Source organism: Lipomyces doorenjongii, assembly GCF_038497915.1.
Source record: "Lipomyces doorenjongii strain NRRL Y-27504 unplaced genomic scaffold V1508scaffold_169, whole genome shotgun sequence".
NCBI classification, from domain to species: domain Eukaryota; kingdom Fungi; phylum Ascomycota; class Lipomycetes; order Lipomycetales; family Lipomycetaceae; genus Lipomyces; species Lipomyces doorenjongii.
The window spans coordinates 1-16,566 of record NW_027118236.1 but is presented as its reverse complement, the minus strand read 5'-3'; the positions used below and the strand labels follow the sequence as shown (position 1 = coordinate 16,566).

The window sequence follows — 16,566 nt, the reverse complement described above, 5'->3', positions numbered from 1 at the left end:
GCAGAGCGAGGTGAGCCGGGTTCATATGTATGGATCGCCGGACCGATCTTAATGATTATACGACAGTCTTATTGACTCATAAGCTCAAGAAAACGTTTTTAGCCCGGTTGAACGGTATATTTCATATTAGTGACGGTTGCAATATCTTTGATTCATATTTTGTCATTCGTAAGCGAATATCCGTGGATATCCGTGATCGGATACGGATAAGCCCATTTTTTCTGGATATGGATACGGATACGGATAACTATATGTTACCTGGATACGGATACGGATATGGATAACGAAATTTCTTATCCGTGCCGATCCCTAATGCGTGGAGCACCAAGACGTTGATGAGAAGAAAGCAAGTGTAAAATTATGAGCACGGCTATTATGGGATTCGCACTCTCATTATCCAAGCGCTTATTAAGCGCGATCATCTCAAAGAGACAATATAGAAATTTAGGTACAAACTGTAAGCCGCTTTTCCTTACCAAATTAACACAAGGCCCTTGATGTTAACATTGTCCGCAACACCTAGCACCTCACCTTACATAACAAACTTTCGCTATGCTGAAGCAGACTGGTTTTCCCTGTCAGCCTCACAAAATGTAGAAGTGCACAGGATATATTTTGTTCAAACAATGCTAAAGGCATAGGAAACAACGAAGACAAATCGGAAATATACCGTATGGAAAGAGATTTGTTGTGAGAAAGAAACAGGCTCTAGCAGGTCTATTTATATTTGTGACCGGATCATACTAGAACCATATCACCAAGAATGCGTGATATTCACCATAATGATAAACTGGATCGTTACCTCGGCTGTAGTCAACGCGTTCCCTGAAATCAACGATGATATGCATTGGGAAAGCCCGATGATCTTCCTACCAGACAATATAGAAGAGATAACACAGACCATCAATGACCTTGACCTGGGTCAAGAGATGTCAATACACTACGATTTCATTGGCCTGCCACCATTTGGTTTTGTATGTGATTCCTTCCTGTTGTGTTGTTTGTGCAGGATTTTCCCTTTCGTGTCTTTAAAGCTTCAGCATTAACTTATATGGCAGCCAGCTGAAGTTTTGGAACTTTGGTACGCCCGTACGCCGGCAGCTGCACAAAAAGCCTTTGTCCCTCTCTTTGACCTGTGTCCCATCCACCAAGAAAGCTCGCCAAGTTCCAATAATAAGATTAATGTGGTTCTCGATCGGGGTCCATATAAAGGCGCCTTCAAGCCTATATGGTCCGTCGCCTTGGAGAAACTCGATGAGTCTCAAAGGGAGTATGGTCACGTCCTTTTCGAAATGACAATCACTAGCAGTTTGCAATTTTGAGACAGGTTGGATGTTGGGGCGCGTACAAACAGAGATGCGGTGCCGCGCCGCGCCGTACGTGGTCATCCGCCGATTTTCCAGTCTGTTGGACAGATTCTGTTTGACGATTTCTAACAAAATAAGACAACGTTAGCGACAAGAGAGCGTTATAAGGTTATCTTAGCTAAACTCGAGGCTCGTATGAGTGTAGGCGTGGACACGAATGACGAATATATTCGAATGCGAATATTAGGAAATTTCATTCTTACGAATGCGAATGCGAATAAAACTAAATTATTCGTAATTATTCGCAATATTCGCACATATTAATAAATACATTTAAAATCTTCGTCGTTGGCGTACATATCCCTTAACAAAACAATCGTCCTCATGGTGTCCGGACTTAGAGTGTGTCTACGTAGGCCCAGCGAATCCGTTCCGCTCTTGAACAGTCTCTCGTCTGCTACTTCTGATGCAGGAAACGCTAGATAGTCTGGGTTGGTGAAACGGAATCGTACAGTTGCATTGGAAAAGGAAAAAGAGTCTTGCGAGATTGGATGAGCCACTGAGATTGTATTTATTCCTAAGGTTCCAGCGAACTATCCCTTATCTTGGCTTTCTCGTAAATGACAGTAATACTTGTCCCATTCAGATAAACCACATCAAAAAGTATTTTACATTGAAATTTTACTGTGTCCTAAGGCGACAACTACGCGACAGATCGAATGCTAATTCACAACCCTAACACTTAACTGTTCTTGCCATCATTTTAGTATGAACCGCAATATTTCCCGTACAGGTTATAGTTATTCATATCGAATGCGGTAATAGGCGAATCGGTGCCAATCTGAATAAAAATGTAATAGGCTTCATCTGACGAAGTTATAGACCAAATTCGATCTGTGCCATCACATGTAATATTCGAAATGTGCGGTACCGACGGTGGGGTATCAGCTTGTGAAGGCCACTTTCCATGGAGTGTACAGTAGTGAGTACCAACCTTCAACAATGTGTGTACTTTAGCAGACCCTGTTAGGTCATCGGTCAGTAGGTCATTCGGTACCAACACCGCTGTAAGGTTGACACCTTCTTGGTAGGTGACTAAACCACTCTCTTCTATCACTGACTGGATAGTACCGTCCAAATAAATGTCATATGTGTGAAAGACTGCACTAACGCACAGTGTACCATGTTCATAAGCTGAAACTATCCCTAATAAGTATAGCAATGTGATAATAATGGGAGCAATGCGACTTTTTGGGATATAACCCCCAAAGACTATTGCTCGAAACATGTGCGACATCCTACTCTGCATTAGTTACTGCTAATTTCAATCCTTTGATAGCTAATCACCTCACGATTATGCAAAGTCAAATTTGTGCTGTTTAGAAGTCGGGCCTAGCAGGCGGCGAGGGGATAGTTTGCAATTTCTATTCGCTTCCGGTGGGCAGTGCTTTTATACTACTACGTCGCGCCGTACGTGGTCATCCGCCGATTTCCCAGTCTGTTGGACAGCTGCCGCATTGACGATTTCTGAGAAAGACAAGGCCACGATCGACATCGGTAAACTCGAGACTCGCATGGATACCAAGACACCGGATACTAACGATGGATTATGGATGTAGAAGATGTTGTTGGAAGTGTGCACAATGTCCAGGTAATGAGATCCATTTGATGACATACATTTTCTGGCTGTCTGTCCCCTAACAAATGCATATATCCGGCTTTGTAATGTATGTAATATACGCAGTTATTTTGGGCACGAAATAACTCTTTCGTGTTACGGGGGCGTTGGGCGCGTGTCTACGACTACTATCTGATGCCCCTGACGTGTGCGGCTTCACGTGCTCACACGAGCCGCACATCATCCGTTGACTTCCGACCTTTCTCCGTTCTTCCCAGGTCGTGCGCCGGAGACGGCTATATCCGTTACGTTCAAAATGTGATCGTTAGTTTGTTTGTGATCGGTGTAATGATGTCACTTGTTGTACATAAACGCCGATAGCAAGAGATGGGAAAGATGGACAGACCTCACGCGCGTTTGATGCGAAACCATGATGGCGCTGTACGTTGGCGACGTAAGAAGCAGCACGCCTCGCATGACTTTCTCAATTCTCTATAGCGCATGACTCATGCCCAGGAGTCGTTGGCGTTAAATCAACCGCGCGCGTAAGAAACACGGCGCGATGGCGCAATAAACCCCTGTCTACCTTTCCCGCCCGGACGTTAGAATCGTGTGGCGCGGTAATAACCGGTCCTTGCAATTTATTGATGATGTGCCCGGGCTGTAAGGTACTTACCGGTGCGGAAGTGTATTTAGTCGAGGAGCTGCGAGGTTAGGGCTGGGATGCTAGTTAAGACTGATCGCGTGTTTCCTGACGACCCTTCCAAAGATGAGGTGCATAACCACGAGCCGATCAGGTCTGAGAACTTTTTGTATTCGATCACGGACTATGATGTTTGGCTAATTTACATTATTGGTGTTATTTCTGGCTTATCAATCGTGCCGATTGGGAAGTACTTGACATTAACCCTTCGGTCGTCGATTGGTTTCCACCTTCCAGACGACGGTGATCGGTTTACCCAGCAGCGTGGCAAGTTTGTATTCGCGTTACTAAGAAAGAAATATTCAATTATATGTATTCGCGAGTTTGTCACTTACAAAGGACAGCGTAGGATCAAGCAATATCCCTGGAGGACAGTTCGCATCATCTTCTAAACGGAAAGTCTCATCGTCAACTTTCTCCAGTGTACCAAACGACGTAGCCCAAATTTGCAACAACGGTCCGATGGGGTTCGGACGCAGCTAAAGGTGGAGTTTAATTGTCGCTTGCTGGATGGCCGACGCTGCTTCTTGTCCAATATCCGTCATAGTGAATGACCAGACTAACGTCACCATAGTCAATTCCGACACCGAATGCACTCGTACAAAACAGTAGTTTCTACTCGCCATGGAGTCATTCTGTCAGGATATCTTGCTTCTCGTTCTCTTGAAGCTAACCGTGGTAGAATCAAATCCAGGTGTTACTGCCATCCAAAGAAAATTCGTGCTATCAGTGAGTTTCCTTGCTTTACTATATGAAGCTCGGTAAATTGTTGTCTGAACTTACTCGAGTCTAAGTTCTCGACCGACAAGAGGAGAATATCCATAGTCGCAACACTCTCCTTCGTCACCGTACCCCATCACCGAACAATATTCGGTGCAAGTGCTTTTCGCTGATCTTCCAAGTCATACTTCAATGCCACGAAGGGCGAGAAGAGCACCTCTGTCATAAACCTCGCTCAAGAATCCTCTGAGTGAATTCAAAATTAATGGGCTCCGCTGGTGAGACGTAGCAATGTAGAGTCGTCGGTCTGTCGCACATGTAATTGCAGGTAATTGGCTGCAGGACCATATGAGTTATTGAGAAATTTTTATATCTATTGCTGGCCAATCTAGGATCGTCACTGACGCATACGGTGCACAGTTCCACAGCTGTCTCCATGGACAGTGTGTAAAGCTCGTGATCAATAGCAATATTACAATCACCAATAATATCCAGTGCTTCCATAAGCGCCTTGGCAGATGCGGTCTGCCCCGGAGTGAGAAGAAGATATCGCGTCATGGGGCATTCCTTTGTGACCGCTAGGCAAGCAATCCATAATACCTTACACCATATTTGGGGCTCCTCTTGAACCTCGTCAAAAAAATTCCTAAATTGATTTAGTACGGATATTGAATATATGTGTCAGGGTGAACGTTAAAGCAAACCTTTTCTCATCCTCGGCGATACCCTTTGTCCGTATGACTTGGAAGCTCGTTGACGTGTGCGAGCGGGAATCCTCGAGTATCTGCCTGAACATTCGTTTAAGAAGGGTGAACGACATGCATGTCTGCAGGACTGTGGATGTACCGTCCCCAAGTCACTCCAACAGCTAGTGTGCAAAATGGTATCTACCAAACAGATTCAGGTCCGGCTGGTCGGCTACCGCTGAATGGTATGTTGGCACGCAAATGGACATTGCCCCGCGATTCCAATCGTTACATAGTCGTCAGTTCCGGGACTGATCCCAGTGCCCGCTATTGTTTCGGTGACCGTAACGTATCTTGCTGTTGCTGAGCCGACGAGCGGCCATGTAAGGCTTACGTACCGGACAAATGTCACATTTCGGATTGGTTCCTCGTAAAATGGGTCCACATGGTACCTTTGGACTGCAAATATATCTATTCATCAGATCCTCGCATGTTAAGCATTTAAACCAACCGGCAGACGAGCCTGGTCTGAACGTTCAGGATATAATGTCAGTGAGTTTCTACTATCGTCTAACGATACTGCCGTACTGTAGACCCGCGGAAACCGCTAAGATTAGCCAGCACTGAACGACAGCTACGATACAGAAGCTCTCACAGAAGACCGTATTTCTAGCCAATTCCAGACACTGAAGTTCCACATGTAAGCGCCGGCCCATAGTAGCTCTGCTGAATATATAATCCGTCATATTATATTTGTATTGTCTCTATATTATCGCCGGTGCAATGGCACAACTGCTTTCATGCATCGTTACTAATAAAAAACATTATTCGACACGAAAACGAATGTTCGCAACAGTACCGTTGCGCGCAGAGTGAATGTGGTGCTGTGACCATAAGTGTTCTGAGGTCCTTCGATATCGTTAATGAACGCCAGTCTCAAAGGCGGGGGTAAATCAATGTTCAGGATAGGAGGACACTCGGAGACTCCCTGCATAGGCAGCATTGTATTCCACTGGAGTAAAATGATTTCTGTATCCTTTAAAGAGGAGACTGTTGTGAATACGCAAGTTGTTGATCTGAAACAGCATGTAAACAAACTGAAACTACTTGGGTGCTAGTTTGTCAACTCACGCGGACAAGAAAGTTACCCGGCCTGTTAATTTTCTTAGAAGTAATATTGCGCTCTGGAGCTAATCGATAATTTAACCCATCATGGCGCAACATATTTAATTCTTCTCTATTCTTCGACGATTGTTTGCAGCTGTAGCGAATTAAAAGAGGCTGACTCGTGAGACACGGTCGACTGTACCGCAGGATAAACAGCGGCCACGTATCATACCACTCTTAAAAGGCTAAGAAACTCAAATTCAATCGCATTCTCGCGTCGCACTTCATCGAGCACAGGTCCCCGCGATCCCCGCGATCCTAGCACAATGTTATGGGCGTTCGATTGCAACACTCTACCCAAACTACATGCTAAACTAGACACCCTCTACCTTGTTCAGCCAACATGCACCAACGGTGTCTTCCGTCTGGAAAATTTAACGCGATAACCCCTTGCAGGCTTAAACACTCCTCCACCATAACGATCGCCGATAATTGTCGCCGGCAAATCTTCGATCGGTTCAACCTCGACGCGACCGAGGGTATATACTAATTGTATAACCGCTTCTAAAACTGCGAGAGACCGTCCGGGGCACTGTTCGCAATCACTTAGCGCAAATTAAGTTTTTATAAAAGTAAAGAAGACATACAATATGGCCACCGCCGCCCCACGGCGCGTAGGCACGCATTTTGTCAGTATTGCGGATCAATAAGCCTTTATTCTCCTCTAAATATCGTTTACCGATCCATTTCATCGGTTCGGGATACACCTCTGAGTCCCAATGTAACATGTGGAAACTCGGGTCCAAACAGGGCTCTCGCAGAGCTATAGTACACGTTATGCCGACAATATTCATACAAATCAATTATCTCCTCGTCACAATTCGCGTACCGCGAGTTGTCGTCAACAAGACTGAGATACGTCGCTTTTAAACTCTGAGTGATTTCCGCGATCAATGGCTGGGAACTCAGAGCTGAGACAACTCGGTGGCCCATATTGACTTGAAATTCGTAATCCATAGCTATGGATTTGGTGTAGCCAAAGAGATATTGCAAGACGTAGTGCGTGAAGAGCTCGAGGGAGGCAGAGGTTGTGTTATTCCATATTTGCCGATTGCTGAACATCGGATCTGAGAGGATGGTCATTCATTCACCGGCAACATAGAGTGTAAAGATCCGGCCATATTTCGCTTGAAGACTATGCAAGAGGGGCTGCCGGTCCGTTGCAAACGCTAGTGCGGACCCCAGAAACGGAAGGCGTCCCTTGATGAATGGTGGCTCACCTTTTGTCGCGGCCAGGAGAATGTGATGCAAAATAAGGCCACTAACTAGGACTGCTACACAGGTTACCACCAGCGTGAGACTGAACATTGTTGCATTCGAATAGAGTCGTGAAAGTAAGCCAGTCCCGAGTCTACATCCAGATTATCGTAGGCTATATACTCATTTCGGTGTCTATGGTGATTATACGTTAGTCCCGACAATGGTGCATAACGCGGGAATTTAAATCGAATAACTACGCACTAAATTTGGTGTCTAGATTACGATGCTGCAACGGCGAATCCGATGTGGGCTGAACTCCCACCTACACCCTTCCCCGCAAATCGCCCTCGCTTCAGAATTAAGCCACAATCGGGCTACCTAGTCTTAAGTCTCATATTCTACAGAAAATCGGATTTTACTTTCCACATTTTGGTTCAAGTATGGATCGTAACTGGTCCCAATGTTTACATTTCTGTCGCGTTTTCTACTAAATGGACTAGTGGGCATCAACATCACAGTCTCTGACAGCAAGACTTTCTCCTCAGGCTGATATTGCGACTCCAATACTCACTATACACATCACTGACAAAATTGCGAACCAAAACGACGACGATAAGCCGGACGTTAACATTGTAATCCAGGGGTCAGTGTAACGTGGCTACGACTATAGCAGGGCCAAGTGCGAAGATCCGGAGGTGATTCGTGGCTGGTTCGAGCTTGTTAAGAACGTCAAGGCCAAATATGGGATCGTGGATGACGATATTTACAACTTTGACGAGACTGGCTTTTTGATGAGCATTATCGCCACTGCTATGGTCGTTACGACCGCGGACGGGCGTGCAGGGAAGAAAAAAGTGCACCCTGGCAATCGGGAATGGGCGACTGTGATCCAGGGCGTGAATGCTCTCGGCTGGGCGATCCCTCCGTTCATCGTCCTCAAAGGCGCGAATATCCTTCAGAGTTGGTTCTCCGGGAACGACTTTCCGCCTTGTTGGCGCTTTGCAGTTAGCGAGAACGGGTGGACAAGCAATGAATTAGGTCTCGAATAGATTAAACACTTCGATATGCATACTAAATCTCGGGTTGTCGGTCCGGTATCGCCTTCTGGTACTCGATAGCCATGAAAGTCACCACTCCGTCCCCTTCGAGATTTACTGCCAGCAAAACAACATTATCACGCTCTGCATGCCTGCCCATTCCTCTCATCTCCTCCAGCCACTCGACATTAAAAAAGGCGTACGGGGGACAAATCGAGGATCTAGTCAAGGCGCGGATCACCGACATCGCTAAGGAAGATTTCCTATCCGCGTTTACCAAGGCTTTCCCGGAGGCTTTGACTAAGGAAACATCCAGGGAGGATTTCGAGGTGCCGGACTTGTTCCTTTTACTCCGGAAAGGGTTTTGCAGGAGCTGGATCTGAAGTTAAGAACGCCGACACCCCCAGGGTCACCCCCCGGGACCTACCCTTGGCTCCTCAGACGCCAAGCAACCCGACCGAGGCTACTTCGCAGTCCGAATACATTAAAACTCGGATCGCCATGCATCAGGTTAGCTCGCCGACCGCAATGTATGACGCCGTCAATCAGATGTTGAAGTATACGAAGAAGGTTGCCTACCAGTATACTTTACAGTCGAAAGAGCTCGCCGAGACTCGGAAGGCGAATGAGGCACTTAGTAGGCGTCGAAGGGCTAAAAAAACACGCCTACGGCAAGGAGGATCCCTTAGTACAGAGGAATCCGCAGCTTTGGTAGACCAGATGGACATGAATATGCGGCAAAAGGAGGAGACGCAGACGGGAGGTGGTTGCCAGCCGAGGGTCGAGGCGCGCGCGCGTCGGTGTGGCAACTGCGGCGCGACCGGACACAATGCGCGCACATGCCAGATTGTAAAAGAAACTTCTGAAAAAGATGCAGTTTTAATTAATTTTTGGCGTTGTGGTTCTGTAATTGAGGATGTTTGTTGGGTCGCGGTGAAAAGTGGAACGTTAGTATAGATGGAACGTTCGTTATTACCCTACGTTTGTCGTTCCAGGAGATGATTTCGACGAATTCAGGCCGGACGAAGAGAATTTGTTGCCATCGATCATACCATAAGCCATGACCACGCCATAGCCAGTTCTTGTTGTAGCCAGGCAAGTTGGTAAAGAACCAAGGTGTCCATATCTTGATTACCCCAGGGCCATGCTGCCCAACTGAAAAGTCCACCTGGTTCTAGAGCAGCCTTAGCACCTAGTGAGGACCAATCTGGGATAAAGAAGCAACCTCCAGTTGCTGATTTGATAGTACCCAATCGGAGGCGCTAGCTGGACCTTCAAAAGTAGATACAAATGGTTGTCCGTTATATTGATAGTATGCAGGGTTTGTCCCGTAGCTAATTATAATGCTAACCACGTCGTTCTCGGCATTTTCCTCCTGTCAAGTAGTTAGAGACACAAGTTGCGTAAGAAGAGAAAAGGCATCGATGTACCATGAAATGGGCAAACACCGCCTTTGCCTGGGTTTGGTAGGCGCCTAGCAATATAGCTAGGGCTAGGACGGCTAACAGCTTCATTGCAAAATGAACGGCACGAAGAGAAGAGGGGCTTCAAGATACTGAGCACTGAAGTTAAAAAAATGGCACAGACAAGACATACTATAACGTAGCTCACTACCGAATGAGACGCACCACCGAATGAGACACTTTTCCACTACGTAGTAATCTCTACTTTTAACCACATTTTTCTTCACAACCACGCATGGCAGAGAAAAGTGACGAAGTTCAATTAATGCTAGCCCTTCTGGCTATGGAACAAAATCCTAAGCTAAGCATTCGCGAGGCTGCTCGGGGTTCAGGGGTTCTTCGGTTAGCCACGCAACCCTAGCCCGTAGAAGACGCGGTCAACGGTCGCGACCCGCAATTCGCGAAAACTCACGGATCTGGAAGAATCGATAATTGTTCAATACGTCCTGGACCTGGATTCGCGATTGTTTTCTCCCCGGATCTCTTGTGTGGAAGATATGGCGAATCGCTTACTTGAAGCGCGTGGCGCGACGCGTGTTGGCACCAACTGGATCTCGAGATTCATTGCGCGGCATCCCGAGCTCAAAACGCGTTTCTTACGCAGGTACGATTACAAGAGGGCCCGGTGCGAAGATCCTGATGTAATTGGTGGCTGGTTTGAACTCGTACAGGGCATGATTACGAAATACGGCATTCAAGAAGCGGATATTTACAACTTCGACGAAACTGGCTTCATGATGGGCATTATCTCGACTGGTATGGTGGTCACAAGCGCAGAGCGACGTGGACGTCCGAAAACGGCCCAGCCTGGAGGACGGGAATGGGTCACTGTTATTCAAGGCGTCAATTGCCAAGGCTGGGCAGTCCCGCCGTACATCATCGTTGCAGGTCAATATCACCTCTCAGCTTGGTATGAAGATACCCGAATCCCGAAGGACTGGGCCATCGCTGTAAGCCCAAATGGCTGGACTGCAAACAAACGAGGCCTAGATTGGATTCGGCACTTTGATCAACATACCAAAGAGCGATCCAAGGGCGTGTATCGCCTCCTAGTCCTTGATGGTCATGAGAGTCACCACTCGACACCTTTCGAGCTCTATTGCAAGGAGAATAGTATTATTACTCTTTGCATGCCACCTCACTCGTCTCATATCCTCCAACCTCTTGATGTGGGTTGTTTTGGGCCGCTAAAGAAAGCGTACGGGCGGCAAATCGAGGACATGATGCGCGCTCAGATTACCCAGATTACGAAGAAGACTTTCTTGCGGCGCTCTATGTGGCCTTTCGCGCTACTATGGCCGAAAAAAACATCCGAAGAGGCTTTCGGGGCGCAGGTCTCGTTCCTTTTATCAAGAGAGCGTGATATCTAACTTAGATATCAAGTTGCGTGCGTCAACACCTCCTGAAGTGCCTCCTGATCAACCAGCACCTTGGGTCTCGAAGACCCCGAACAACCCGATCGAAGCAACTTCGCACACTGAATATGTTAAAACTCGTATTTCCAATTATCAGAATAGCTCGCCAAAGTCGATTTACGCAGCTATCGACCAGGTTGCGAAAGGAGCGAAAGGAATGATGCATCAAGTTGCATTATTAAAGGCGGAAGTTGAATCTCTTCGAGCAGCGAATGAGGCATTAAGCAAACGCCGAAAGGCGAAAAAAACATGAATCCGTGAAGGAGGAAGTCTTACTCTACAGCAAGGACAAGAGCTACAGGTCCAGAGAGAAGATGGGCACGGCCGAGAGCAAGGACCGTAAGAACATGGGGGTCAGCTGATGAGGACTGCGCCAAAGGAACGGCGATGTGGCACATGCGGCCAGCCAGGCCATAATTTGCGTACTTGTGAAATAGTGCTAAGAGGACCTGAGGAAGAGGATTCTGAGTGATTTGAATCGATTTGATAGTGTTATGGTTGTGTTTACAAGGATTGTAGTCAGAAAATCACGTGTCTCATTCGGCGGTGTGTCTCATTCGGTAGTTATATACCCAAAACAATTATTGCACGTTTAAATTCATCCAGGTCCCTTATCAACACTTGACGACGCTGACATGGTAACAGTCCTACCTCTACCTGCCACGTGCATTAAATTTAGTTTATTACTCGAGATTTGATGAAGCAGCCTAATTTTTTTTGCCCAACCACAGGCCGTCCCACCGCCAACGTACCAACCGTCGATCTGGCGCTGGGAAGAATGCGATTCGCGGGGATGCGGACCTGACGCCACGAAATGCTTAGCAAACTCCGCTCACCCCCGTGCTGCAGAGAGCCGCTTGTCGACATGGTCACCTGGATGTCGACACCAGTTACCCTTCGAATCTTTATTCTGCAACCACCAACTCAACTCTCGCTCCCACCGCTCGTCAGCCTTCCATCAACGAATCAAGGGCCGGCTGCCTACGGAGCCTGTGGCCTCCTAATGCAGACGCCTTTGAAGAATTTGTGCAATCTGGCGATCAAGAGTGTTGATGGCCTCGATCCAACAGAAAATTTGTGTCGCGTTGTTTGAGTTTCCAGGGAAATATGAGTGATCCTCTCATTCGCCCAACGGTTCGATCTTTAGCCCTGTGGCCGTTGGGAGGTCAATGCTGGGGGAAAGTCAGTTACTCCGCATAGACATGATAGAACAAGCTCTCGCGTATCTCGTTTAGTTGGTAGCAACGGACAAGGGTTCAGTATAACCACGCTAAGTTCCGGCCAACGGAACGAATGAATATTATTACGATGGCGCAACTTTACACTGTGGCATATCCTACCCTCTTTGCTTCAAACGAACCCTGAACCGCCAGACGGCTAGCCAACTCATTTAAAACGAGGTGAAAGAATGAAGTGGAGCAGAAAGTTAGCGTTTGGATAGTTGTCTAAATGTAGGGTTCAGGGTTCAAAATTCCTCTAATGGATAGTTGTGTAAAAAATAGACCTGGCATCTCTCCAAAGACAAAAGCTTTGCTTCAAGAACTTTCGCTTCTACGCTTACGCAACCCATGACTTACCCTGCCCCTGAACCCCGGCCAATTTCCCCTAGCCCTGGTGATCACTTGAGCGAGCAGCACGTCCATTCATCCTTTTAGCACCAGTGCCTCGGGCATCAGTTGGTCGCCCATCTTACCCTAACCGTAGTCGCCCACTTTTTGTATACTGACCCACTACCCTGAACTTGGGGTGACTACTTGGCTATCAGGGCGACTCATTACTATGGAGCAGTCGCCCAGGTTCAGCCCCCCTGAACTGCGTGTTATATTTGCTGGGCCTACGTAGACTCTCCCTCGGTGCAGACACCATGAGGAAGCTAGCGTTGTTAAGGGATATGTATGCCAACGACTCAACTTTGACTTCTAGTTCAATGTATTTAATATGTACGAATATTGCGAATAATTGCGAATAATTTGTTTTTATTCGCATTCGCATTCGTACGCATGAAATATTCAAAATATTCGCATTCGAATTGCGAATAGCCATCTTGGTACAAAAGAAAATCAAAAACCAATAATTAGAGAATCAAACAAAAATTATTCACATAATTTGCGTAGACGTTTCAGTGACAAAATGGCGGCACATATCTCACGCTTGGAAGATAGTTGGCTCTTTGACATCGTAGTACGTGAGACGCACTGTCGGTCAAAGTCCAAATGTCCAGCAGATAAACAGAGCCAGTCTGCCTCCGAACTATTCCTCGCACTTCCTTGCCTGGTTATATTTTCGGTCCTCAACCATCACACTGTTCCATATCAACATAATACGTCATGGATGCCGTTTACGGAGGGTACGATCCGCAATCAGCTAGCGGCGGCCGAGCCTCACGAAGCGTGGCGCCGATCGCGACTCCGTCTGACAATGATCACACCGAATCTAGCCAAAAGAAGGAGACAAAGCCCGTAGGAAATGCCACGGGGGCTACAGTCAAGAGAAAGGCTGTCGACGAGTCAACAGGCGGCATTGGTGAAAACACCGACCCCGGCAGCCATCCGGTCAGCGACCAGGCAGAAGAGCACAGCAAACGAGTTAAATTGGACAACGAGACGGACTCCCCTGCGTTGACTGAGATAACAAAAAGATGTCAGTTACAGACTCGGAAGTTCTTTCTAATTACAACAAGGCATTCACGCTGCTGAAAGAAAATACGCCAGAGCAACGATTAGATGTTCAACTGCCCTACGAAAAGTTTCTGCAACTGGACAAGGCAAAATCGGCAGAAGGCATTTCCGAGGATCAGAGGTACGTTCGGTTGCCGCTGTTGTCAGAAAATAACTAACAGTATTTGATATTACAGGTACCCCTCTTTGGCGTACAATAGCTTCACTGAAACAGTGACTGCGGTGACCTGCCCAGTAGCATCCACGAAGGAGCAGCCCGCTGGATCGACCAAAAGATCGTTAGATACGTTGAAGACTATCTCTCTACGCGCAGTCCGGATACACTGCCTCATATTCTCCAGTGTGGATCTACCACTCAATCTTTCGGTCGTGGTGGCTACAACAGGAGCAGGAAGGAGCCAGATGGAGGATTCATCTATAAGCCTACGGTCGGCACTGGTAAACTGATGATTGCCATTGAAGTTGGGACAAGTGATACCTATGGCAAGGTTCTTGAGGACAAAGATATGTGGATCAATGGCAAGGGCGTCAACGTGGTCATATTGTTTTGCTTTGAAGAGTCTCCACGATTCAGAAATCCTGATACGCGATACACGAATATCGCGGGTGTGGCAGCAGAACTGGAAGCAATGGCACAGAGTCTTGCTGAAACCGTCGAAACGAACATCACACTAGGCTACTATGGTCCACTTGAGTACAGGGGTCACACGTGGGTTGGGGGGCTGAACGAAGCTTTCATTGAAGTCTGGCGACAAGGTTCACATGATACATTTGTGAGTGATATCATCCGATTGATCTGGTAGAGAATAAACCTACTCACATACAGGCTGGTTTAGGAACTGATTCAAGATGGATTCGCACTTGCCCATGATGATCTCCCTGTAACGCTTAACCTTAAAATAAGCGATTTCTATCCGCACTATGCATGGCAAGCTGCCAACATTGAGGATGATATTATCCCTTTTGACAGTCGTACCTTTCTCAACTCGGTAATGAATCGCATGGGATTAGTTGCGCAAGACAGGCTCGAGTATACCTCCACGAGAAATTGCGGTCATTAAGAGGGGTTTATCCAACTGCAATAAACTTTCTACCTTCAGAGGACAACTCGTAAAGTGCCCTGCAAGCCAATAATTTGGCCCAGAGATTTTTTACACGCATCCAAACACGAGTCACTACGATTTCATTTAGGGGAACTGTCCAAAATACCACTGGCGGTCGTACCCGCGGTACATACCCAAGCCCTGCAGCACTCCTCGAGGCAGCTTACCCTGAATAACTCTAAAATTTGGTGTTTCGATAGGTTTCACTAGCACAAATGGAGTTGAAATGGAGGTCAGACCTGCATTAGCTTTTTGTATGGGAAATGGCTGACTTCCATTTCAATCCATTTATGCTAGTAACATGGAAGCTCCATTTAACGGTACCTGATTCTTTTTTGATATAATGGGAGTACCATTACAAATTTGTGATTCTTTTTTTTTCACGAATTTAAATGGGAGGGCCATTGAAAAAAAGAATCAGGCCCTAACTAATTCCATTATGTTCTGAAGAACAAGGCTACGTCGGCTACGTTGCGTCCCGGTTATGCCAATCAATTCGGATTCGCTTATGATCCTTCTAAGCCGGTTGGCATGAGCCATATCACATTCAAAGCCGATAGTAAAGAGTTCAAAAGTTCTATGAATTGGCTGTTAAAATGGCGAACAAGATCACGGAATACCGGGCATTAGAGAACAGTATGCGCCCGACTACTATGCCGCGTTTATATTTGATACCGATGGAAACAATGTCGAGATCGCGACGCGATCCCAAGTTTGAGGTGCCCGAGATTACATAATTTATTGTTGAGATGATATTGAAAGATATTGGACGCACCTTCGTAAAGCTTGTGTTTATATATCTGTGCTCGATGTATAATGATGCATATCTATTTCCTTTTCCCCTAACTATACGTATCGTATGCTGTCCATTCAGATAGACTGCTCTGGTCCCTCTCTATCCGGTAAGAGCCGCGACACTTCTACTATCATAGTAACATCTGTGGTGCGCGATGAGACTCGTCTCCTTCTCGGTGTCCCCGAGTTGCACGATATTGTTAAAATGACAACTGTATCCTCTTCATTTATAGTAAAGAGTACGCTCTGTAGTTTGCATCAAACTAACGGCAGATCACTCTAGGTGATCTCTACGTCATGGTACTTGACGATAGTGATCGTCAGCCGACGGGCTGGACCTCACCAAGTGAGTGCGCAGCATGGTGAGAGCCGTATGATTAGAGCCATATCGACTCTCCAGATTAGAGTTCAGAGTAGTCGGGTTCAGGGTTGTCCAACCCTTTCATCTTGCAATAGCTTTCCCATTTTCTCATGACATTGTCGAAAACTATGCTGTTGAGTAGTTCAGATCAGAGTAAACCCTTCACTGAGCCAATAGGTTCAATGGTGTTCTGCTAACAGGGTTTCAGGGTTCAGGGTTTCAGGGTTCAGGGTTCAGGGTTCAGGGTTCAGGGTTCAGGGTTTCAGGGTTCAGGGTTCAGGGTTCAGGGTTCAGGGTTCAGGGTTCAGGGTTC

At 46.7% G+C, this 16,566-nt stretch overlaps 5 protein-coding genes across 5 annotated transcripts; 2 read left to right on the top strand and 3 right to left on the bottom strand.

Annotated features, from left to right (window-relative positions):
• Positions 1-560: 560 nt before the first annotated feature.
• V1508DRAFT_428655 (uncharacterized protein) lies at positions 561-1,325 on the top strand (the record flags this gene model as incomplete). Its single annotated transcript, XM_066941826.1, has 2 exons — positions 561-974; positions 1,059-1,325. Exons 1-2 carry the CDS (start codon positions 783-785, stop codon positions 1,320-1,322), a joined length of 456 nt encoding a protein of 151 aa, XP_066792156.1. The 5' UTR covers positions 561-782.
• A 523-nt stretch (positions 1,326-1,848) lies between these two features.
• Positions 1,849-2,828, bottom strand: V1508DRAFT_428653 (uncharacterized protein). The gene is made up of 2 exons (XM_066941825.1): positions 2,655-2,828; positions 1,849-2,605 (listed from the first exon to the last, which is right to left on the bottom strand). Exon 2 carries the CDS (start codon positions 2,602-2,604, stop codon positions 2,071-2,073), a length of 534 nt encoding a protein of 177 aa, XP_066792155.1. The 5' UTR covers position 2,605; positions 2,655-2,828; the 3' UTR covers positions 1,849-2,070.
• Positions 2,829-4,476: 1,648 nt separating this feature from the next.
• Positions 4,477-5,303, bottom strand: V1508DRAFT_75747 (uncharacterized protein). Its single transcript, XM_066943042.1, has 2 exons — positions 5,053-5,303; positions 4,477-4,994 (listed from the first exon to the last, which is right to left on the bottom strand). The coding sequence occupies exons 1-2, from the start codon at positions 5,166-5,168 to the stop codon at positions 4,571-4,573; spliced, it is 540 nt and encodes a 179-aa protein (XP_066792154.1). The 5' UTR covers positions 5,169-5,303; the 3' UTR covers positions 4,477-4,570.
• A 1,401-nt stretch (positions 5,304-6,704) lies between these two features.
• On the bottom strand, positions 6,705-7,654 carry V1508DRAFT_75737 (uncharacterized protein). Its single transcript, XM_066943041.1, has 3 exons — positions 7,422-7,654; positions 6,789-7,328; positions 6,705-6,733 (listed from the first exon to the last, which is right to left on the bottom strand). The coding sequence occupies exon 2, from the start codon at positions 7,282-7,284 to the stop codon at positions 6,877-6,879; it is 408 nt and encodes a 135-aa protein (XP_066792153.1). The 5' UTR covers positions 7,285-7,328; positions 7,422-7,654; the 3' UTR covers positions 6,705-6,733; positions 6,789-6,876.
• Positions 7,655-13,728: 6,074 nt separating this feature from the next.
• Positions 13,729-15,208, top strand: V1508DRAFT_428644 (uncharacterized protein). Its single transcript, XM_066941824.1, has 7 exons — positions 13,729-13,839; positions 13,955-14,115; positions 14,171-14,228; positions 14,270-14,521; positions 14,553-14,600; positions 14,633-14,767; positions 14,831-15,208. Exons 1-7 carry the CDS (start codon positions 13,783-13,785, stop codon positions 15,053-15,055), a joined length of 936 nt encoding a protein of 311 aa, XP_066792152.1. The 5' UTR covers positions 13,729-13,782; the 3' UTR covers positions 15,056-15,208.
• Positions 15,209-16,566: the final 1,358 nt, after the last annotated feature.